At 32.0% G+C, this 23717-nt stretch overlaps 4 protein-coding genes across 11 annotated transcripts in view; 2 read left to right on the top strand and 2 right to left on the bottom strand.

Annotated features, from left to right (window-relative positions):
- Positions 1-4043, top strand: part of LOC126849737 (facilitated trehalose transporter Tret1) — a 30400-nt gene extending 26357 nt beyond the window's left edge. For all 7 annotated transcript variants that reach the window (XM_050591888.1, XM_050591887.1, XM_050591891.1 and 4 more), the window contains 2 exons: positions 203-591; positions 717-4043. In XM_050591888.1, coding sequence (XP_050447845.1) covers positions 203-591; positions 717-1298 — 971 coding nt within the window. In that variant the 3' untranslated portion in view covers positions 1299-4043. The remainder of the gene's footprint in view (positions 1-202; positions 592-716) is intronic.
- LOC126849739 (RING-box protein 2) overlaps positions 1-12942 on the bottom strand; it is a 52339-nt gene extending 39397 nt beyond the window's left edge. The window contains exons 1-2 of one of the 2 annotated variants that reach the window (XM_050591895.1): positions 12790-12942; positions 11954-12282 (exon numbers count right to left, since the gene is read on the bottom strand). In XM_050591895.1, coding sequence (XP_050447852.1) covers positions 11954-12107 — 154 coding nt within the window. In that variant the 5' untranslated portion in view covers positions 12108-12282; positions 12790-12942. The remainder of the gene's footprint in view (positions 1-11953; positions 12283-12789) is intronic. The other variant, XM_050591896.1, reaches the window with a different exon arrangement.
- Positions 4969-10809, top strand: LOC126849738 (facilitated trehalose transporter Tret1-like). Its single transcript, XM_050591894.1, has 7 exons — positions 4969-5081; positions 5371-5585; positions 6195-6320; positions 8444-8567; positions 8712-8885; positions 9305-9690; positions 9880-10809. The coding sequence occupies exons 2-7, from the start codon at positions 5502-5504 to the stop codon at positions 10459-10461; spliced, it is 1476 nt and encodes a 491-aa protein (XP_050447851.1). The 5' UTR covers positions 4969-5081; positions 5371-5501; the 3' UTR covers positions 10462-10809.
- Positions 12943-14546: 1604 nt separating the features above from the next.
- Positions 14547-22969, bottom strand: LOC126850108 (protein PAT1 homolog 1). Its single transcript, XM_050592789.1, has 9 exons — positions 22835-22969; positions 22083-22271; positions 21056-21479; positions 20519-20616; positions 19941-20425; positions 19470-19683; positions 19201-19401; positions 18794-19057; positions 14547-18632 (listed from the first exon to the last, which is right to left on the bottom strand). Exons 1-9 carry the CDS (start codon positions 22871-22873, stop codon positions 18375-18377), a joined length of 2172 nt encoding a protein of 723 aa, XP_050448746.1. The 5' UTR covers positions 22874-22969; the 3' UTR covers positions 14547-18374.
- Between the last annotated feature and the right edge of the window lie 748 nt (positions 22970-23717).

Below are 23717 nucleotides of genomic sequence, written 5' to 3'. Positions count from 1 at the left end.
AATTAAACATATTTTAATTATTATTTTAAATATTTGTTTCTTGTTTATCTCTCGAACAATAATAAAAAAGTAACTGAATAATGAAATTGATGCGATATTTACTCGATCTATTGAAAACTATTCAATCGTAACAGCGTTATATTTTATTCTTCGTACAAATTATTATCCCACGAGAATTTCTTATTACGATTTCGATGCGCAGGAATATTGCTATGCTTTATGGCGGGCATGTATCTGGATTGGAAAAGCCTGGCGGTGTTAGGTGCGAGTTTGCCGATACCGTTTTTGATTCTGATGTTCATGATTCCGGAGACGCCAAGATGGTATATCTCGAAGGGGAAAACAAAAATGGCACGAAAATCTCTTCAATGGCTGCGTGGCAAGCAAGCGGATATAACCGAGGAATTGAACATCACCGAGAAAATGCATCAAGAGTATCTCGAGATGGAACGGACCAATGCGCAGAGCTTATTCTCGGAGCTGATGAAGAAAAACAATCTTAAGCCGCTTCTCATCTCCCTCGGACTGATGTTCTTCCAACAAATGTCCGGTATCAATGCAGTAATATTCTACACGGTGCAGATCTTCAAGGTACGTCATCTCTATTTAAGTTGTATCTAAGTAATTTTTTAACTGCGTAATTTTTAACTTAAATCTTTCAATTTTGAAAAATACGTAGATATACAAAATCGACGAATAATGAATAATGTTTTCAGGATGCTGGTAGCACGATCGACGAGAACCTATCCACCATAATCATCGGCATAGTGAACTTCATCGCCACCTTTGTCGCCGCGGCCGTGATCGACAGGCTGGGCAGGAAGATGCTGCTGTACATAAGCGCCGTGTCGATGGCCCTGACTCTCTTCGCCCTCGGTGGATTTTTCTACGTCAAATCACAGGGAATAAACGTAGATGCCTTCGGCTGGCTGCCGCTGGTCAGTCTAATCGTGTACGTGATAGGTTTCTCGCTGGGCCTCGGACCGATACCCTGGTTGATGATGGGCGAGATCCTGCCTGCCAAGATCCGCGGCTCGGCTGCAAGTATTGCAACTGGTTTCAACTGGTCGTGCACGTTCATCGTGACAAAGACCTTCCAGGACGTCATAGAATTGATCGGCGCGCACGGTACCTTCTGGCTCTTTGGCATTATCGTTGCGGCGGGATTCATCTTCGTGATCCTCAGCGTGCCGGAGACGCGCGGCAAGTCGCTCGAAGAGATTGAGAAGAGATTCACCGGCCGAACTAGGAGGATGAGCTCGATCGCTAATATGAAACCGATGCCGATGTCGTGCTAGCCGCCAAAAATTCAAAAAAAAAATCGCAACACGTCCTGTCGAGGACGAGCAGGCTCGTTCGAAGAGCCTCTTACGGCGTTCTTCTTCTAAGGGAAAGATTCCCTTTAAGGACATATGCTTTCCCTTAAAGGGAAGTTTTAGGTTCGAAGGTACGCTTCTATTTTTCTGTGGAAAAAGGAAGCATATCTGCTCTCTCCTCTTTGGCTCTTCTTATCTTGCTCTTACTTTCGAGATTTTCAGTTCGTTATTGCAAGGCCTATCGACGAATTTGAACGAAGAGATAATCTTTTCAAAGAGATAATCGATAATATTGAAAATAAGAAGAAAAACGAAATATGCAGGAACAAAGCATTTTTCTCATAAGACTCCTTTAATTACAAGAGTTGAAGCGAAGACAATTGAGCGAAGAATTCTAAAGATTCAAGGCAGTAACGATCTCTTAAGAGCTTGAAAAAATTAATCTTAAGATAGTTAATCAAAATAATCCTTTGATGAATTTTCGAAATGATAATCTTTACAATATCAAGAAAGCGATATGATCGACTTCGTTCATTTGCTTCTTCAATCTGTCCTCGTAAAACGCGACTTTGGCGGATTTCGTTTCGATATTCGATTTATATTCGAGATGTGTGATCGGAACTAGCGATAGATGCCAATACATTATCCAATCCAAATTCGCGAGAGTGCGAGTTATCGATCTTAATACAAATTTCTAGGCTATTATATATTATAATTAGCTTTAAATTAACCTCGCGGGGGTGTAAACGAGTGTTGCTTTCCCCGCTGAGGAAAATGACACGCGATATGCGCGACTATCAGATGTTGACTAGTATGTAGTTGTAATTGTATTTTTTGTTACTTGACAGTCCTAAAGGACCTACCTCAGGTTAATATTATGCTACGGTCGGATGTGCGCGGATATGTCTCAACGCGAGTCCCGCGCTTTTTTCTCTTTCCTTTTTTTTTTTGCGCAACGCAGTTCGATCGATTGCCGCCACATGTACTTTGATTTTTACGAACAGCATACGCATAATATGTACTTATATGTATTATATACAGTTATTATATGTCGATCGAGAAAAATCGATAATTCTTCGAGTTAGGAAGTACGAATTTATCGCGTAAAATATAAATTTTGATTACAAGATCAATCGCGTTCCTATGCATCTTTTTCCTCGCTCGTCCCTCTTCAAGATGATTAAAATAAATAACCGGAAGTCTTTTTTTTGCGCCATTAAATAATACTGTTATGTATCCATGTACGAAAATCGTCATCGTTAATTTTGATCGTGACTCGATTCGCGTATCTTTCTTTCATTGCTCTTTTTGCGACGCAAAAATTTTTACAAAATAGGGAGAGAGAGAGAGAGAGAGAAAGAGAGAGACAATCAAAGTATGATTGAAATTGATCAATATTGAAGAGGGATTGATCCTAAGTGATTCTCTTCATGATCGCGTATTATTGTAATCTTTATATTAAACAAATGATACTCGGAACCTGATCGCTGTAACAATGTGCGAACACGATTTTAAATGTACGTATGTATTATGAGATAAGCATTTTAATAGCAGATATATATTTTATATTCTCTAAAACAGGGGATTAGAAGAAAGTAGGCGTGCGTAAGTGTAGTTGTGATAAAATTCTTAAGGAAATTATGTAAAATATGTAAAATGTAAGCGTAAGAGCAGAGCCTAAGACGGTCGTAAAACATCCGTCGAATTGCCAATATTCAAAAGATGTAAAACTGTGCCTCGATAGCTAGCGAGTGTTTCCGGTCAAATAATGTAATCGGAGAAAAAAATACGCTGTGGCGAATTTTTACATAAAAAATATTAATAGCAATGAATTTGTATGTATTGTCTAAATTATTAATATAAATTTCTATTATTAATTTATCGCTTGATTGTATAAAGGAAAAATTGCAACAAGTCGCAAAAGTATTATCCGAAAAAAAATTATGAAATGAAATTATGAGAAATTATGAGTTTTAAAAACTAAAGTAAAAGAAATATGGTTTTGAGAAATCTCACTCTAAAGGATTTTTTAAAGAATTTAAGACATTTAAAGAAATTAATCTTTTAAACTTTTGTCTTATCTGGATAAAATAGTCAATAAAACTATTTTGATAAACTATATCTAGTGTGCTATATGTATATATCTTGCCTTATTACATTCGACTGGATACACTCACTGTATGTTTTGATGCAGGGTAACATAAATCTCAGCATATCATAATCGACGATTGACGTAAACGTTATTAAGAAATGTTAAATGTGTGATCATAAGCGTGCTTGTAGCTGTGCGCGTCCGAATTGAGGACGAAGAATTCCATTAATAGCGAATCTCATTTAGTGTATATATAGATAGAAGCGTTTTTTTTAATTGTTTTCTTTGCCCGCATGTTAAATAGCATGTTAAAATAAGTGTTGTTTTTACAGAGTGCTGCCACGTTTTAAAAGCATCGATCGAACAAAGCATCATTCCTACTGTGCGATTTAATGTATAATTCAGCCTAATATTGTATAAAAGCAATAAGTGCGTGATGCCTTGTCTTGATATGCAAATTGAGTTACATTATATTGCTCTTCCTCGTCTTCGCACCAATGACCAATCATTGTATTTTTTTGTTTCTCGTATTTCCCCTTTATATTTCTTTGTTGCTATAAATAAGCGATATATCTTGCTTATTTATAAGATACTTGCCAAAGCAAAATAAAGATGAAATATTTTTGATAATTTAATACTCATGTTAAGTTTACACATGTAACTTATAAGTTATTATATGATAATTTTAAGATTAAATTTTAATATGCATAGTAAATATGGATATCAATAAGAGTATATAAAATCTGAAATTCTGTAAAAAAATGCTATGTAATATTATTATATTTAAAAAAATACAAAGCTATTTTAAATAGAAAATCCACTACATCTTTTTATTGTGAGAAAAAAATCATCATATTCTTAATTCATTTTAATTTTCTATTGATGTGAAGTGTGTAAAATTTTTAATTTTTAATGATATCTTAATAATTCTGCAACAATATTAATCTAGAATAAATTATTATGAATACTATCTCATAAATAAATGAAAGTACGCTAATATTCTCTTTGCACTTGTGTTAATGATTAATGTGTATTACACATTAATCACATACAAAACGATATAAATTAAGTCAGTTTTTGTCTTATAAATTAATAAATTCAACTTGGCACAAAACATATAAGTATAAATAATATGTTTAAATTTCAAACCTTTTTCAGATAGATACAAATGTGCATTATCAATGTAACAATTTATTACGTTACAATATAACATGAACGGAAATATTATATATCATCAATATGGAAACGTACGCAATCCGTGAAAAAGCGAGAAAAATAAACTAATTTACTACGAATTAATTAAGACTCATCCATAACCTGGACTTTGCAAATAGAACAGGTGTCGCCACAGACTTCTATGTATATATATATATAGGTGATATATATGAGACTACTAACAGTAATGTGTTAAGTGAAGTCAGGGCAGCCATTTACAATTGGGCAGAATATAACAGGCTGTCAAGCAATATTTATTTTTGAAGGGAAAGCTGCAATATTTAATATATTAAATTTATATTAAATATAAAACTTTTAAATTAATATTGCAATTTCCCTTAAAAAATAAGTATTGACTGTAGCTTGGACTGTAGTAGCTGGTTATATTCCGTCCAATTTTAAATGACTGCATGTCACAACGTGACAACGTTAACAGTCTAGATATAATATAGAAGTCTGTGAGTATCCAGGATCGGTTGATTCATAGTCGATCGACCATCATCTTGATCCTCGGAAAAATCAGATTTAATCACTCGATTTTTTACGCGTGATCGCATTTGAAAATTTCTTCGCAAGCGAATAGAAAAGCTAATTACGATTGATTGCCAATAGTTTTGCGGATAATTGAGAGGATCGTTTGTTTCGCGTTAATGACTACACTACTGCGATTTTACAATTTTTAACAACGATGTTATCGTGAGATCGTTGCGCATTTATTTTGACATGTCAATGTATTATCATTAAAAGTTATAGATTCGTAGTGTAAAGCCGAACTTCGTTAATCAAGATAAAAAAAAAACGAATTTTGGATCGGACATGTAAGGTTCTCCTTATTTAAGTCCCCCTTGTTGCCTCGAATCTCCAACGTATCATCAATTATGAAGTTTTTCTCGCGAGCGGATACCCATGTACCAACCGAGGTTCCGGAAGATGCACCGATAGCGAAATGGACGTACTCTCAGGTAAAAGATTCATTATATCGAGATTATTCTCTTTCCCTCATTTATTCTTTTACATTTTCTTTAAATTCTGGAGATTTTTTAAAGATGTGATCTTTTTTTCTATTTTTTGAAGGTTATTTTTTAAAAGAAAATAAGATAGTATTTTCCACGTAATTGTAAATTACCGAAAACTTTCATTGGTGCGGCTTCGAATATCGATTAAATTACTACAACTGATCTCGATTCTCGGATGCCTCAAGATAAATTAGATAAACAGAGACAATACATAAAATCGCACGGGAAAAATACATATTCAACAAATAATTCATATGTGTGTGTGTGTGTGTGTATACATAATTATATAAAAAATTATACGCATAAATATAAAAAATTATAAATATATTTTTTTTTGACCAAAAGAATTACGATCAAACAGTCACTTTTTTTCTATGTGACAGAATTTTCAATTGGATTTACCGATGCCTGTTTTTGACAGAGTCTACCTTATCACACCAAATTTATATTTTAGATTCTCAATTACGATTTATAAGAAAAAAGATATATATCTAGAGTAAAATTTCACGTCAAATCCTTCGTAATTTTCATAATGTTTTTTATATTTGTTCTCAGGTATTGGCTGCATTCGCAGTATCGGTGGGTTCTATGCAAATCGGTTATTCACTTTCGTACACATCACCAGCGCTAGTATCCATGCGTGACTTCGCCATAACGGGCTTCGAAGTTACTCCACAAATGGTGAGTATGATATATTTCGAGGTTTTCAGCTCGAACTCTTAATTCATCCAAAATCCGTGTCAAAAAAAAAATTATCGCACGCAAAATCGCTGTTTATCAATCACTTATCATCCTGCGCGTTCGCATGTCTTTAGCGTCTTTAATCAAGTCTGCGAAAATCATTGGCGAATCTCTTCTTTATAAACGTGCAATAACATCGTGTCTCAAATATTCTGGCATAAGAATTCGAATCTTGCCGAATGCGGAGCGTGAATATTGTGATGTAATTTCGTATTTGTTTCAATATCCTGACGATCATACGCGGGTTTATTTAACGATAGCGATTCTCGTATCTTTTCGAGGAATTTTAAAATTAAAATCTGCAAAACTTTTTTACAAAATTGGATTTATTGCATGCTTAATATTCACTTGCGATGAATTTACTGCGATATTCTCTATCTTTATAAAGTTGATCTTACTATTCTATAGAATCCGTAAAGTTTAAAACTAAAGATATGTGTACACGTAACATCCTCTTCTTTTACATCTAAATCACAAATATCGCACATGTCCTAAAGTACGTATAGTGTATCGCATTTCATTGCAATTCAATTAAAATTATGGTGCCAAGGGAAAAAAATTAAGAGAATTATTTATCGGCAACACATTGTATGATATCAAGTGCAAAATGGAAGAAACTAAAAGATGATACGATTGATAAAGCATAATGGGTTCAAATTATATCGCGATCTCTTCGTGAGGGAATGAAAAGGTACGACCTTCGCGTCACATCCAAAAGGTCAATGGGTAATTGAAAGGTTTAACCTCTGAAATGCGTCATCGTTATGTGATCAGGGGCACGATGAGCTGATTATCATATTGGTTATGGAATCATTATGTCCTAATAATCGCGAAAGCGATTGAGTACGCCGCTCTTTTGTAAGATCTCGTGACGCCGGAAATTAAGCATGTAAACAAGCACGAATAGTCAAGTGCACTTCCGCGTTCTAAAAAAGCGTATTTAAAGTTTAAACAAGTCGCGGTAAAAAAATGTAGCTATATCGATCCTTAATTGTATATTCAAAAATGAAAGTATAAATAAATATTTAAAATAAATATCTAGAATTAATATATATATATATATATATATATATATATATATATATATATATTTAAGATGATTCTTTTTATCTCTCAAATATATTGAGATATTCTTGTCGAAAGAAACATAAATTTGAATGAAAATTATCCTAAATAAAGCATTTTAATTAATTTTCTATATATGCAGTAATATATTCTATACACATTCCAATTATTTTATTAAAATTTATTTTTTACATTGAATATGTATGTTGTTTTTTTTATCTACTTTATAATAAAGATATATATAGCGAATAGTATAATTATTGATTACAAAAATTTATTTTTGCAACATCAAAAGTAATATATTTTTAAATATATCTAACATTAAATTTCAATTAAATGATTGAAATGTATAAGACACTTTCATCAATCATGTTTGAAAAAATATTTCATTAAATTCCGTCCGATTATTTTTTACTAATAATTATTGCAATAATATTACTCCGCATTTAATGACCTAATCGAACGTAAAATACAAATTTCGTTTTCTGCGCGTTGCGTTGAAATTTAATTAAAACATACAATCGGCCGAGTAAGCAACCAAAATCATTGCTCGCCCTTCGCGATCATTTTCCTTGATATTATTCGGCTTATCAGCTTTATTTGTGGAACATACAAATAAAATTATGTCAGGATATTTAGATATTCTAGCATACGCGATCGTAATTCAAAAGATGAATTTATACGATCCAAGATTCCCGCTACATGACATATACAATCGACTTTCTCCATCTTTTATTAAAAGAGAGACTATCTTTTTTCTATGTATATATTTATGAATGTATGTTGACAATTATCGATATGATAACAAAATATATAGAAAATATTTTACGTTCAAAAAAAAATTTTAAATTTTATTTCATTGTTTGCAATTAATTTTAACTAACTCTTCACTCTAAACAAAAACAAAAAAAGATGTATAATTTTAATTATTTGATATTTAGAATGACAACTATACTATATGAAATACGATATATATTGAATTTCATTTTCATGTGCAGGGTATGTGGATTGGATCAATTATGCCGTTGAGCGCGCTTCTCGGTGGCATCACCGGGGGACCGTCCATCGAAGCGTTCGGAAGAAGAACCACAATAATGTGCACGGCGTTACCGTTCTTCATAGGTAAGATCATCGAAACAGAATTTCACACAACACGATATAATAAAAACGCGAGTCAATGTAAACAATATAACGTTATAAAGTGACAGCTTTTTCTCACTTCCTCGCGTCTTAAAATTATTTAAATCTATTATTCAAATATTACAGCGTGGGTCTTAATTTGGCTGGCTATGAATATCCCGATGGTGCTGGTTGGGCGAGCGATATGCGGATTCGTCGTAGGGATCGCTTCCTTGGCGTTTCCCGTGTACTTGGGTGAAACGATACACGCGGAAGTGCGCGGTGGACTCGGTTTAATGCCCACTGTCTTCGGTAATGGCGGTAAGTAAAGTTAATAATATAAATTAAATTTAAAAACATAATTTAATCGATTAAAATATTCGTTAATTGATCGATCTCCTTATATGTGTAGAAATCAACGTATTAATTTATCATTTTACATGCGTTTATTATAAAAAATATCAAGAATATCCCGATAAATATATTTAATAAATATATTAATAAATATATTAAATATATTTAATAGTTACATAAATATAACATATAAATTAAACATATTTTAATTATTTCTATTTTATTGTTTATCCTCCACGAATAATAGTAAAAAATTAATTGAATAGCAAAATTGACGCGATAGTTACGATCTGTTGACTGCTTTTTAATTGTAACAATATTATATTTTACTCTTCGTATCAAATTATTATTCCACGAGAAATTTTTTAGACAATTATAATGCACAGGAATATTAGTATGCTACACGGCGGGCATGTTTCTGTCTTGGAGAAACCTGGCACTGTTAGGTGCGATTTTTCCGATACCGTTTGTGATTCTGATGTACCTAATTCCGGAGACGCCAAGATATTTTATCTCGAAGGGGAAAATAGAAAAGGCACAAAAATCTCTTCAATGGCTGCGTGATAGTATGGATATAACTGAGGAATTGAGCAACATTGAGCAAATACATCAAGAAGCCGTCGAGAGAGAACGGGTTATAGTGGAGAGCACATTCACGTTGCTGACGAAGGAAGGTCATCGCGTACCGGTTCTCATTTCCCTCGGACTGATGTTTTTCCAACAAATGTCCGGTATCAATGCAGTGATATTCTACACTGTACAAATCTTCCTGGTAGGTATCCATCTTTTTAATTAATAAATTGTATTGCAGTAATTTCTCAATTGTGTAATTTTTAATCGAGTAGACAAAATAACGCGATTAATCCACGTGAGAGTGCTGATGAATGATCTCTCAAGTTTGGAAAATATGTAGATACACGAAATCAATAAATAACGAATAATGAATGAACAATGTTCTCAGGACGCTGGTAGCACAATCGACGAGAACCTTTCCACCATGATCATCGGCCTGGTGAACTTGATCGCCACCTTCATCGCTGCAGTCCTGATCGACAGACTGGGCAGAAAGGTGCTACTGTATATAAGCGCCGTGTCAATGATCGTGACTCTCACCGTTCTCGGTGGATATTTCTACGCTAAATCATTGGGCGTAAACGTGGTGGTCATCGGATGGTTGCCGTTGCTCTGTCTAATCGTGTACGTGATAGGCTTCTCGACCGGTTTCGGACCGATACCCTGGTTGATGATGGGCGAGATTCTACCCGCCCAGATTCGAGGAACAGCCGCAAGCATTGCAACCGTTTTCAATTGGATGTTCACGTTCATTGTGACAAAGACCTTCCAGGACCTCATAGACTTGTTGGGCACGCACGGTGCCTTCTGGGTGTTTGCCTCCTTCGTTGTGATTGCTCTCTTCTTCGTGTTCTTCTGTGTGCCAGAGACGCGCGGCAAGACCCTCGAAGAGATTGAAAGAAGGTTCACTGGTCCAGCTAGGAGGTTGAGCGCGATCGCTAATATAAAACCGTTGCCGATGACGACTTAGCCGCTAGCCGCCAAAAATTCAAAATTCGCCAAAAACGAGCAAGCTCGTTCGCGTGAAAAAACTTCTTACATCTTTCTAAGAGAAAAATTTTCTTATAAGGACATGCCCTTTCCCTTAGGTTTAAAGGAAAGCTTTAAGTTTGAAAGTATGCTTCTACTCTTCTGTATTAAAAGGAGGCGTAACTATCCTCTCTCTTTCTCTCTCGGTTTTTCTTATCTTGCTTTTACTTTCGAGATTTTTTGCATGACTTGTCTATCACGATGAATTTGCGCAGAAACGAACATACAATATTCGAAGAAATAATAAATAAAAAAAAAAATAAAAAATAAAAATAAAAAAAATAAAAAATATGCAAAAACAAGCATTTTTCTCGTAAAACATTAATTACAAAAATTGAGCGAAGAGTTCTATCAATTTAAAGAGTCAAAGCTGTACAATCTCTTAAAAGCTTGAAAAAATTAATCTTAAGATATTTAGTCAAAATGATCCTCCAATAAATTTTCAAAATTTTTACGATATCAAGAAAACACACGATATGATTTTCGTTAATTTGCTTCTTCAATCTGTCCTCGTAAAACGCGATTCTGGCGGATTTCGTTTCAAAATATATATATATATATATATCCGAGATGTATGATTGGAACTAACGATAGTGCCACTATATTATTCCATCCAAGTTCGCGAGAGTGATAGTTATCGATCTTAATACAAATTTCCAGACTATTATTATAGTTAATAGCTTTAAATTAATGGATATTCTGTTTTTTCGGCCGAGGAAAATGACATGCGGTATGCGCGGCTATCAGCTGTTAACTAATTTGTAGTTACAATTGTAATTTTTGTTACACAACAATCTTAAAGAACTTACGTCAGGCTGATATTATGCTAATCAGACATATCTCAACATGAGTCTTGCGGTTTTTTCGTTTTCCTTTTTTTTTGCGCCTTTTTTTTAACGCAATTCGCAATTTACAGATCGATTATCACCACGTGTTTTGATTTTTATGAAGAGCACAATATGAATATGAAAAAATAATAAAAAGATGTTCAAATTTTTAATCCTCATCATTTTAATTCATTTAAATTTTTTATCGGTGTGATGTGTGTGCGAGATTTTTAATAATCTTTTAATAATGATACAATATCAATTTTGAATAAGTTATAATGAAACTGTTAGATAAATAAAATTATATTTGCTAATGTTCTCCTTGTACTCTGCGTTAATGACTAATCTATATCGAAACACACGCAAAATGATATAAATTGAGTCACACTTTGTGTTATAAATTAATAAATTCAAATTTACACAAATTATATAAGCATGATACATTCAAATTTCGAACGTTCTTTTAGGTAGTACCACAAATGCACTGTCATTGTGTAACATTTGATGATATATAACACATTTCTTTTAATGAAAATGTACACAATCTGTGGAAAAGCGAGAGAAAGGAGAATTAATTAGGAAAATTCTGAATTAATTAAGACTCACCCATAACCTGGACTCTGCAAATGGCACAAGTGTCGCACTCCACGTCCCAGCTCCACATAGCTACGGCGTTCCACTTTTTCAGGGTGAACATTTTATCATTCTTCTGGTTATCGCTATCAAGTCGATCACCCGGGTCTTGTTCGGAGTCAGCCATGTTTGAGGTTAGAAACACAACAGTGGAATACACTCGCGGAGGTTAGCCCGGCACGATCAACACATATCTCACAGCAAAACGCAAGATCGTATAATCATCAGCCAAGGATCAGTCAGACAGACTGTCAAGTGCTGTCAGAGACCCGCAGCTCAGCGTGGACAGTTTCGTAACTATTCTGGGGATAATCGCGAAATCTTGATACAGTCGATATCACGGATGTTTTTTATTCAATGACACAAGTTGACTCGACTTATAATTCTTGCATGAAGACCGACAATATTTCTATTATTATACGATAATTATATCGCGTTAGAAATGTTGTCGTTGATCATTCTACAAATTAATCGGAGCTTACTTGAAATGAGCAGTCGAATTATGTCGGCTTGCGTCGTTTAAATGCTCGTACAAATCGCGAGCATAATATACGATGTATCTGTTTATATACAGACAATTTTCAGATATTCTCGACGCGGGAAATACATTCTTTGATAATCGCGAGAGAAAGACAAAGAAAATAAAATTCGAACGCGTCTTCATGAATCCGCGTTTCTCGACTGATTCGCGTCTTCGAGATCTATCAAAAAACGATATTGCGATTCCCGAAACATATATATACTCTCTTGATGATAGTCGAGTAAAAATCCGGCCGTGATTATAATGCTAGATTCATCTTTGCTCCTACCTCTTTAAAGCTTCCCGTCTTATGTTTGTCTTATTTTCACTGTATTTGATATGTAATATTTCACCTAATACTGTAAGAATTTAAAATAATGTAATATTTCGTCTAAACAACTATCAATATATACACACACGTACCACGCACGCACAAGTGACTCGCGCTACCGCGTATTGTAAACAAAGTGGCCGGACGAGTCGTTGGAATGTCTCCCCCCCCCCACTCTCTTCTCCATTCCCTTCGCATCTTCTCGTATTTTCCGAAACTTGTTGACGTTGATGTTATTGTTTTTAGACGATTCGCGGCACACACACACACACACACACACACACACATACACAGATACATTATTTACTTACGCTCTTTATAATACTATCAAGAATGATAAATCTCAATTATATTTGATGAAAATAACAGCGCGTTTATATATGTTGAGAGTTTTAATTCGCGCCAATTCTCGATCATGGTATCCATGGAAACAGTGGATAAATAAACCGGGCTTTTGGCGCGAAGAGAGTGTAGTCGATTATATATATCTTTGATTCTCAGCAACACTACGATTTATTATGTATATGTATTATATAAATTATATATATATATATATATATATATATATATATATATATTAGTTTTTATATAAGAAGTCTGTGTATCTAATCTTTTATTTTTTATTAAACTCAAGATTATAATACATTATTCACATATCGCGTTTTATAATCTCCGCGCATGCGCGAAAAATCTGGCGCGCATAATACAGTAGAAAAGTTCACACGTCTCCGCGCTCGCGTACGGTGTATTACGTGCGTATCATTATCGTATTATTTAATGTATTATTTAACGTCGGAATATTTGTAATGCAGGTTTAATCGCGATCCAGCATTGCCAATGTCAAAGGTACATAATATTCTACAGTTATAATCAATATTGTGATCGCTACAGTTATAATTTTATGTTATATAGTCTCGTGACCATTACAATCATAATTGTAGTACGATCGATATTACGATGATGAGAATTACTTGTCTTATCACATTCAAGTTATGATTTTACGTTACTGATAAATAAATATTATTTTCAGGTAAGCAATAATATTTACTTACATATTATTTTCAGGTGTAATATCGAGAGGTGCCGAAAAAAATATCGGGTGATCGTGTCATATTGGGAGTGCCGAAAAAAGTATCATCGGGAGTGCCGAAAAAAGTATCGGGAATGCCGAGAAGTGTCGGGCGTGCCGAGAAAAGTGTGGAGAAAACTGTCGAGAATGCTGAGAAAACCACTAAGTGATGGCCTCATTACCCGTTACTACAGTTTTTCATTTTTTGGAGAATGTGCGACAGGTCCGTCAAGTAAGCTCCGCGCGACCATATCTCCAGGTATTGTGAACATATTAATAAACTTACTAAAAAATTTAATTATCGACAATAAGCATTGCTAGTAAGTAAGTATATAATATGAATGTCAAGAAAATATAGGATAGCAATTGTATTATGCGGAAATATAATATATTTCATTGGTAATAGGAAGATGCGACAATTTCGATAAGTGAATTTCGCACAACCGTAATTTCATAAATAAATATTCAATATAGGACATCTTCACTAACTTTTTCGAAATCCGCATAGTTCATATATTTTGCGAGTAAAAAATTGAATGCATTAAAAATATTTTATCTACAAATCTTAAAAGAGTAGAAAAATTTGATCTATAGAAATAATATAGATGAGATTATAATTTTGATTATAAATGAAATACAAAAAATATTTATATATACGTAGGATGCAAAACATTTATTTAAGACTTTGATTTCAAATTAGATCAATTCTGTACATACACAACAGCTACAATTATATCCTCACAGATTGTGTTATAAATTTACAATCAATTTTTTTTCTTTTAATGTACAGGCGCGTATCACGGGTACATAATATATAGATAATATAGATAATAAACTTGTAGGATTTTTTTTTAAGTTAATTTAACGACCTCGATTTTGTAGTACTCCATTACATATATTTCGTTTGAACATAATAAACGTAACGTGTCTATAAAAATATATCTTTAATCCAAAATTAAACCTCGCAATTTTTTAATTATTTTATCTATTTTACAAGAAGACATATTTGCATGTTCTTTTCCATTGGCAAAAGTTTCGATTTCCATGAGACAAACAAAAAATATGAAACATCGCTTGTTACAATATTGTAATATTCTCTCATATCTGTATATATATTGAGAAAAGAGAAACAAATATGTATCTGATTAGTACTAAAGCATACGGTACTTATAAACAACAAAATTATTTTGTCGCTACATAATTTTAATATATTCATTCTATATTGTTATGCTGTGTAGTATGAATTTTTGATACATTTATTGCATTAGCAACATAATATCGAACTTTTGCAACAATTGGCGCTGAGGCAATAATGAAAAAACTATAAAGGCAATACAGTTCAGTTAGTTATTATAATAAACATGACAATGGTAAAAAAAAAAAATAAAATTTTATAACTATTGTAGTTTGAACGGGCGCATTGCTTTACCAAATATATATATTTTTAATAGCCCTTAAGAAAATAGTATAATCGGTGGAGTGAAATTTAAGAAGTCATAAAATAAATCTAAAACACATGTTTTTCTATCAATCTTAAAATTATTTAAAAATTCGAAGTAACTCGAAATTACAAAATAACTGATAAACATGTTGCATCTACAACTAAGTCTATTCTCCGAAGCTGTAAGCCCAGTTACGTAGTAAGAAGAATGTAATGCAACTCTTGGACTTTTCAGACATGCATCATTTTCTATAAACTAATGGGATCAATCATGTATCCCTTAGATTCTTAGCATTGCTTATGTAAAAACATAAACTTTATTTCTCTTTATCAGCTTAATAAAGTAATGAAAAAGTTAGAGCAAAACTTTTTGAATTATATATTAACGAGTATCTGGTTCAATTTACTTTTTGTTCAATATCGTACAATTCATAATTGTAAAAGTTCTATTTGTCTAATGTAATTAATAATAGCAATAGAAAAAATCATAACATTGTTTATTATGTATATCAGTTAAATCATACAGCTAATCGCATTGAAATAATTGCTGTTATCTATAAAGCTGTTATATATAAACAGCTATTCATATGTGATAACATAACTTAATTTGTGTAAATGTAATAAAATTGGAATATATCTTAATATTCAATTGTAGTGGCCGAATAGATTAAAACAATTTATTTTACAGTAAAAAAACTGATATGACAAAATATTTGTGAATAATAATACGAATTATGTTTTTACATGTGTGCAAAATTAAAACTGTTATGTGCAATTTTTTATTTATGGATTTCAATAATTTCTTCTTTACAAAATATCAATGCAACTCAAAAATATCGTTCGGATGAATTATCACTATTATACTCGTTAAAACTACAAAGTAATAACAAGAACGCTAGTTTTAAAAATTGTTTTCACAAAATATTATAATATTAATATGTCATGCGACATCGCAGAAACCTAAATATTTTTGCATTTCTGCACTTTGATTACAAAATGTATCCAGTCATTCACGCATCAATATCGCTCTATGTACAAGCTAGAAGTACATAAATAAGATCATAGTTAAATTGCGATAAAAAGTAATTATCTTATTTAGTACTCTAAAGGCCATGTCATACATTTCAGATTATTTTTAAAATTCTTACGGTACTGCCAGAAAACACACATTGCAATTACAAATCGTCGCTTCTTTTTTCTCTTCCTCTCATTATACAATCACAAAGATGCCACTGACTTAACAATAGCTATCGTATCCAAGAGGAAAAAAAGATCACACTTCCTAAACTGATGGGACTATAACGTCTTTTATAACTAGATTAAAGTTTATGTTATCACATGCTTCTGATGTCGAAACCGATAGAAATTTAATTTTGGTACTTATATAATACAAAGTTTTATAAAAAGACTATTACAGTTTTACTGCTGATAACTAACTTATGCAATTGTTGTCTCCGTCTCCCGTCTTTGTAATTACATCTTAACAGTGCGATGTAAATGATTATCTGTCATTATTTCCAAAATATGTCATCTGTACACTGATAGCAACTTTTTTTTCTTTTTAGCACTATTAATTTCGTTCATAACGATGCGTATAATAACGTACATTTTGCTTTTTATATAAACAATAGTAAAAACGTACACATCCTATGCCTCATCTTCCGTGAATATAATATACATCAATATATATACGTATATATACGTATATTTATTAATTGCAGAATAAACATAAAACTAAACTTTAAAAAATACATTTAATAGCATAAGTTTTATTCAAAGCTGTTAATATAAATACTAATGTTCTATTCTTTTACATATGGAATAAAATAAGTAATTGAAAAAAAATGTATAGCTAATTTGGTTGGATGCACACATTTTTAAATGTTATACACAAATTTACAATAATCATAAGTAATGAAAACATTAATATTAATATTGAGTTTTATCATTATTCGTTCTTTAATAAAAATAATAATAGCTTTTAGTTTTAATAATTTTACTTTTTTAATTATTTTTGTCATCATAATTTTGTACAACTTTTATATACACCAGTATGCACTAATGCATCCAACTGAATTCGCTTAGAAATTTATTTTTAAAAAAATAAAGAAAAACAGTTATTTTTCATGCATATAAAACTATCAACATATATGTCTAAATAGAAAATTCAAAGTTTTCATTAAAAAAAAGAAGTCGTACGAATACATGTCCAAGTAAATTTAAAGAGCTATATATTATATAACCAATAATTTAAATGGTAGAAGAACTTATACTCTTTGCTCTTTTAGATGTATATAATATATATTATATAAAATGCTTTAATATGATAATTAAAAAGAGAGAAATATAAAATGTAACATAGGAAAATAGGATGTGTAGTTTAATATAGTTTAATATAGTAAACGCATTTGAAATTATCATCTTGATTTGGCTGTGTGGTTTATGATGAAAAATGAATCAATGCATTGATGAAATAAATCAAGGTGATTATTTCAATTGTCCCTTATATCGTATATTAGATACCAATTTTACACAGAGTAGAATCAAGAATACTATAATTTAAAAAATCATCCTAAAAAGATTATTGGCATGCAACTCTACTATATCTCTCTGATGCACGTTTATTTTTGTCTGATATATATAATGGCTTCTTTATGCTACTGATTATCAGTTCAAAGACTGATTAATGTGTACAAAATATACAAGTAAAAGATGATATATATTATACACATATATACGAGTAAGAAACTTCATTGTGCACCAGGATGCTCAGAATTTCTATTTATATATATAAATTTTTTTTTTTAATATCTCTCGTCAAATACTTAATCTACTTTGTAAAATCATGGCATCTATTAGAAATATTATGATACATAGTGGATATTTTGCGATAACATTAGTAATTATATTAAAATATTTGTCTGTATGTATTATTTTTTTTAGCATAATTTATATATATATATTTTTCATATGTTGAAAGAAAAGAGAAATTAAAAAAAAAAGTCTGCCAAATGTAACTTTTGTAATGTTAGACTATCGTAAAGGATTGGTATCAGTCAACAAGCGCACTAGCGTTGTATACCTTTCTATCTTTAAACTGGAAATCCGATTCAGATGTTTATTGAGCGTATTTGCAGCAATCGGTTGACAAGGTATAATGCAGGGTGACGAAGCACCAATTATATCAACTATCGTTTCTATAAAAGTTGACCATTCAGAAGGCAGGGAATCGTTTGTGGCGCATAATTGTTCTGCTTGCTCGAGCATTGTTGCTATTGCAGATACACCAAACTAAAAGAAACCAATAGTAAAATAATAGAATAATAATAGAATTTTTCTAGAAATTTATATGCGTATGTATGCAATAAATGTATTTATGTATTATGCGCAAATATGCATCGAATTTATCAAGAAAGATTCATCATTATACATAATAATTATTCTTAACTAACCTTATTCATAAGAGCAAAACTTAAACTGTTGTTTTTGACGGGATGAGTAGCCGAGTCCGATAATGCTCTTGCTAATCGCAATACTGTATCAAAATCTTTCACAGTATTAAGCCATCTCCGAAATTCGGAATAAAAATCCGTTAATAAATGACAATCTCTACGTCCTATCACGGCTAATCCTTTAAATATTGCAGTCCACAATTCTCTTAACTGCTTATTATATTCTGTCACATTCAGATGAGGTAAAAAACGCAGTAATAATGTCTGTAACATACAGATATATATACATATATATATATAAAACGTGTGTATATGTATACAGACACATATAATATACAGATGTTTATATGAGCTATAATTGACAATGATTATTAAGATTCCAATCTCTCTTCTGTTTATCAATTTACCTTTCCTTTTCGAATACTTAGCATACTAGCTAATTTATCATCTTGTATTAATTGTTGCAGACATGATAGTGTCATGCTAATTAATTCTGGTTCCGTTTTAATTGTATTTGTCTCAACTTCTCCTTCCTGCTGCTGTTGCGGCTCCGGAATTGAAGCAAGAGGATTGCTCAGATCCTCGAGTTTGAATAGCAGTGTATATAGCTAAAGAATAATATTTCTTTATTAAAGAATATTTTAATAAAATATTTATTTTAATCACAGTTTTATACCCTTTCGATTTCAAGGAGCAATTGGCGTGTTTTTTTAGTATCTTTTTGTTGTGATTGAGAATTAGACTGAGATTCGCTATTTGACACGACATCCATATCGATAAGTTTGCGCGGTGCCGTAACACTACTGCAATGAAGTTTGCCTAATGAATTCTCAAATTGAGCTGGTGTATATGCTGATCTTGAGGGAGCTTGGGATGTTGGCTCCCAATCTCTGTAAAAACGTAAAAGAAGTTTAACAATTATAAATAAATATAATTATAATGAAGAATAAACAATATCTAAACAAAATCTGACGCGCGCAAATTCTTTAGATCAAAATACATTTGTAGTTATACTATCACAAAAATGTGTAAATAATTTCTAAGATATATATAAACATATGGAAAATCTATATAAGAAATATAAGCTTTATTATATTTATTTTAAATCATGTAATATAATTAAACGAGGGAAAAAAGAAAAACATACCTATGATCCCTGTGATACCCATTGTTATTATGGTGTTTTTTATCTTTCTGTTCTTGATTCACATGTCGCTTGTTCCGTTTATCGCAGAATACAATATAATAGTGGTCATCAACATATGGTTGAATTGTATTAAGTTGTAACAATTGTATATTGATTAGCCATTGTTTCTCGTGAGCTTTTATAGCAAGTTTTCCTGAGAGTTCATACTCTCCCGAAGCATTACCATTAATGCCATGAGAATAATGTTGATGATAGTGTCTCTGATTAGTTCTGTCATGACTGCGTTGAGGATATTGATTATTCTTAAAAAATGGTTGATGTCCGGCTTGTTGATCATTATGATAGTAAGGTCTTTGATTTCTCTGATTTCCTAAATAAGAATGTTGGTGTTGTGGATGATGATTGGCTTGATTATTAGGAAATGCAGACATCATGTGATCTGGCCGGAGAAACTGCGGACCTCCTAAGTTAGGATGTGGTGGTTGCTGTAATATAATTGTTTATAAAATACATTTTAATGTGAAAATAATTTAATTGTAATAATGTATTTGTATATTTATTGGAGAAGAGAAACTTACAGGAAAATTATAGGAGCTATGAAGGGGTTGCCTCGGTACTGGTTGTGATAACATTAAATGCGGCGGTAGAGGATAACGTAACATGTTGCCTGTTTGATCTAATGAATGAAAATATTGTTATTAAAAAAATATCCCACATCAATAGTTTTCAAAAATTTGATAGTTAATTATCATTCATTATGACATTCATTAATATATATACTAACACATTATATATGTGTGTATTATACTTGTGCAAAATATTGTAACATAATGTAATATATAATATTGATGCAGACAATTATACAGATAAAAAATAGAAGCAAATATATAGAGATAATAGAAATGTGTAAAATGTATAATTCCCTATTGGTAGAATAATATAATTTGGAAAATAATGCAATCTTTCTAAAAGAATATATAATTAAAGACATTTAATTCTAAAATATTCTCAAATTACTCAGATTTATCAAATATTTATTGACTCATACTTTGCATAAATATAATACACACATATGTGTTAATATATATCATGTAGAGAATAAATAATATACTTACTAATTAAGCCTAATAATCTAGGAGGTTGCATCAATTGAGGATGCGGAACTCTTATGTTGGGCAAAACTATGGGATGAGCCCCAGGTAGACCTAACCCCGGTGGGAAACGTGTCGGAGGTAGGCCATTGACCTGAAATTTTTCGTTCAAAGATAGGGCCTCAAAGAGAAGTGAACCTTCAGACTTTCTCTGCTGTTGTTGCGTTTGTGGTTTACTGAGACCTGGAGGTGGCCTATTTGCAACAAGCCCCCTTTCCAGTTCTTCCACAGTACAGGCATTTTTCAAAGTTGGTAAAGACAACCGTGGTTGAGCCTTCGGAGGGGATAGATTCAAAGGACTGCCCCATACATCAGGTCGTGGAACTATTCCTTCTTTATCCAGTACCAAATGTGATAAGTTATCCTCGATATCTATATTAGAAAGATTCTGCAAAGAAATATATATAAGGTATATAAGATATATGAAACCATCTATTTGTCTTTAAAAAAATACATAATATATAATATAACAATATAGAAGAATAAGGTACAATTAGATATCCTTTTGATATGCTATAAAATTATTTGTTAAATTATATCTTATAAGCAAACATTATTCATATGTTCCCTAATAAAGATAAAAAGTACAATTTTAATGTTTGATATATTGGATTTTTAATATTTCTAATATAGGTATCACATGTGACAATACTTAAAATATATGCAAAACATTTCTCTTCAGATTGATATCTATGTGAATATTAATTTGCAAAAATATATTATATAGCACATATAATATATATTTATATAGAGTTTAAAATAATATTTTTAATACAAAGTAGTAGTAACAAGGACTAATTCCTTTATAAAAAATCTTATAATGTATTAAATTGCTTCTTCCATTGTATCTGCTAATCTGCTTTAATAATATTGTAAAATTAAGTTTGTAGTCACTTCTCAAACTCTTTCACATAATCTTCATATTCTCACAACTCTGTATATTAAAATTCTGTATATATTATAGAAAATATCTTGAACATTCACAACGTACCTTTTTGTTTGTTGCATTCTGATTCTGTGGACGATTTGATTCTGTAATTTCAGCAAGCTTCTCATGATCTTCCTCCCAATCGCCAATAGCTGCATCAGGGCCAAATGTTTCATCATTCAAAGCGTCATATTCTTCTTCAAATTCATCTTCTTCCAATGGACAATCTAGTCCATCCTCTAAATTGTTATCCTGATTATACCAAATAAACAATAATTATTACAGAAAACACAAACATGATCAATTCTATCAAATAAGAAACGAAATAATAGGAAATATTATTGAAAAAAAATTGCAAGTGTATAAAAGTTGCAGTCACGTTCGAAACGATATTTCCTCCATAATATCCGAGAGACTTAGCTAAATTAGACTCGGCAATTAAAACGGCGTACGTTCATTTAGCGGACTCGCTTGAGATTCACCATGCTCGATGTTAATGACCTTTAGGGCGAGGGAAATAGGAATGAGGTTAACCCGACGTAACCCCGCTTGGCACATAATTTCGTTATTTTCAGGGACGATTATCGACGCGATCGAAAGCGAATTTGCGTCGTCTCGAACAGAAATTGCGATGTCGCGGGATATTACGGATTTTGTAGATCGAAACTTTTATGTCTCGCAAGGATACAGATATACCGCGACGCGGACTGTTTATCGGGAAGGAGATTCATGCTCGTGTATCTCGTTAGAATTCAAATAATCGTGCTAAATATGGGTTTTGCGTCCGCGCGCAAGATCAGAAGAAGCATACTTACTCCGAGCGTGGTATCGAAACCGAAAAAAGAGTCTGCCATTTGTGAAAATGAAATCTGCAAAATGACATGTTCTGATTAAACGTCAAGTGCTGCGACGAGCATCAGCTTCCATGGCGGCCATGCCGTAACTCCTGGCGGCTAACGTCAGTCGAGGCTTAAGGTGGGTATACACTGGGCGAATCGTGTTGTTCGGGAACGAGATGTGTATAACATGCCTTATATTTATACGTACACAAGAGCTGATTCAATTCACATTCACGAACAGATTTGACATATGAAAGGGAACGGTTCCATCCCCACCACGTGTTCGCTACGAGTCTACACGTGGTCTTACTCTCACGTGCACGCACACGCAGTGTTACGTCATTATGTTATCAACGATAATCTCGTTTATTTCTCGTTCCCCTTTACCAATTACATTATATTGTTTTTTTAACGTTAAACATTTTCTTTTCAGCTTATTAATAAAAATATAACGTAAATATTTATATCATCAGTAAAAGTAGCATCTTTTGTAGTATAGTTTAATAAAAATAATTTTTTTTACAATAATAAAAAAATAATTATTTTAATAATATTTTATTATTATATTATAATATGTAGTATTTTAAGATGATCTCTCTTTAAATCGTTCAACATTCGAATAGCCGTTTGCAATTGAAGCAATTGAAGATTTTGAAGATAATCTTTATTGTAATAGCTAGAATTTCTCAATTAAAAAAAAAGAAAAAATATAACACACCGATGATCTATCATATGAACTCTCTATATTCTATATATGATCGTTTCTCTTTTTGTATTTATTTGTTTAAAAACATAAAAATTTACTCCTACAATTTTATAATGGCATTTCACATAGATGCTTGTAATAATAAATAATTAT

This window comes from Cataglyphis hispanica, chromosome 5, assembly GCF_021464435.1.
Source record: "Cataglyphis hispanica isolate Lineage 1 chromosome 5, ULB_Chis1_1.0, whole genome shotgun sequence".
Taxonomy (NCBI): Eukaryota; Metazoa; Arthropoda; class Insecta; order Hymenoptera; family Formicidae; genus Cataglyphis; species Cataglyphis hispanica.
The sequence above is the reverse complement of the archived record's forward strand: the minus strand, read 5'-3'. Positions and strand labels throughout refer to the sequence as shown.

What these genes read in the sequence shown, in the direction of transcription:
- LOC126849738 (XM_050591894.1), top strand. Translation starts at nt 5,502, where the DNA reads ATGAAGTTTTTCTCGCGAGCGGATACCCATGTACCAACCGAGGTTCCG. An exon ending in CGAAATGGACGTACTCTCAG is followed by an intron (nt 5,586 to 6,194) that starts GTAAAAGATTCA and finishes ATTTGTTCTCAG; the next exon opens with GTATTGGCTGCATTCGCAGT. An exon ending in TCGAAGTTACTCCACAAATG is followed by an intron (nt 6,321 to 8,443) that starts GTGAGTATGATA and finishes TTTCATGTGCAG; the next exon opens with GGTATGTGGATTGGATCAAT.
- LOC126850108 (XM_050592789.1), bottom strand. Translation starts at nt 22,873, where the DNA reads ATGGCAGACTCTTTTTTCGGTTTCGATACCACGCTCGGA. An exon ending in GTTTCGATACCACGCTCGGA is followed by an intron (nt 22,272 to 22,834) that starts GTAAGTATGCTT and finishes TGGTATAATCAG; the next exon opens with GATAACAATTTAGAGGATGG. An exon ending in ATAGCTCCTATAATTTTCCT is followed by an intron (nt 20,426 to 20,518) that starts GTAAGTTTCTCT and finishes ATTATATTACAG; the next exon opens with CAACCACCACATCCTAACTT.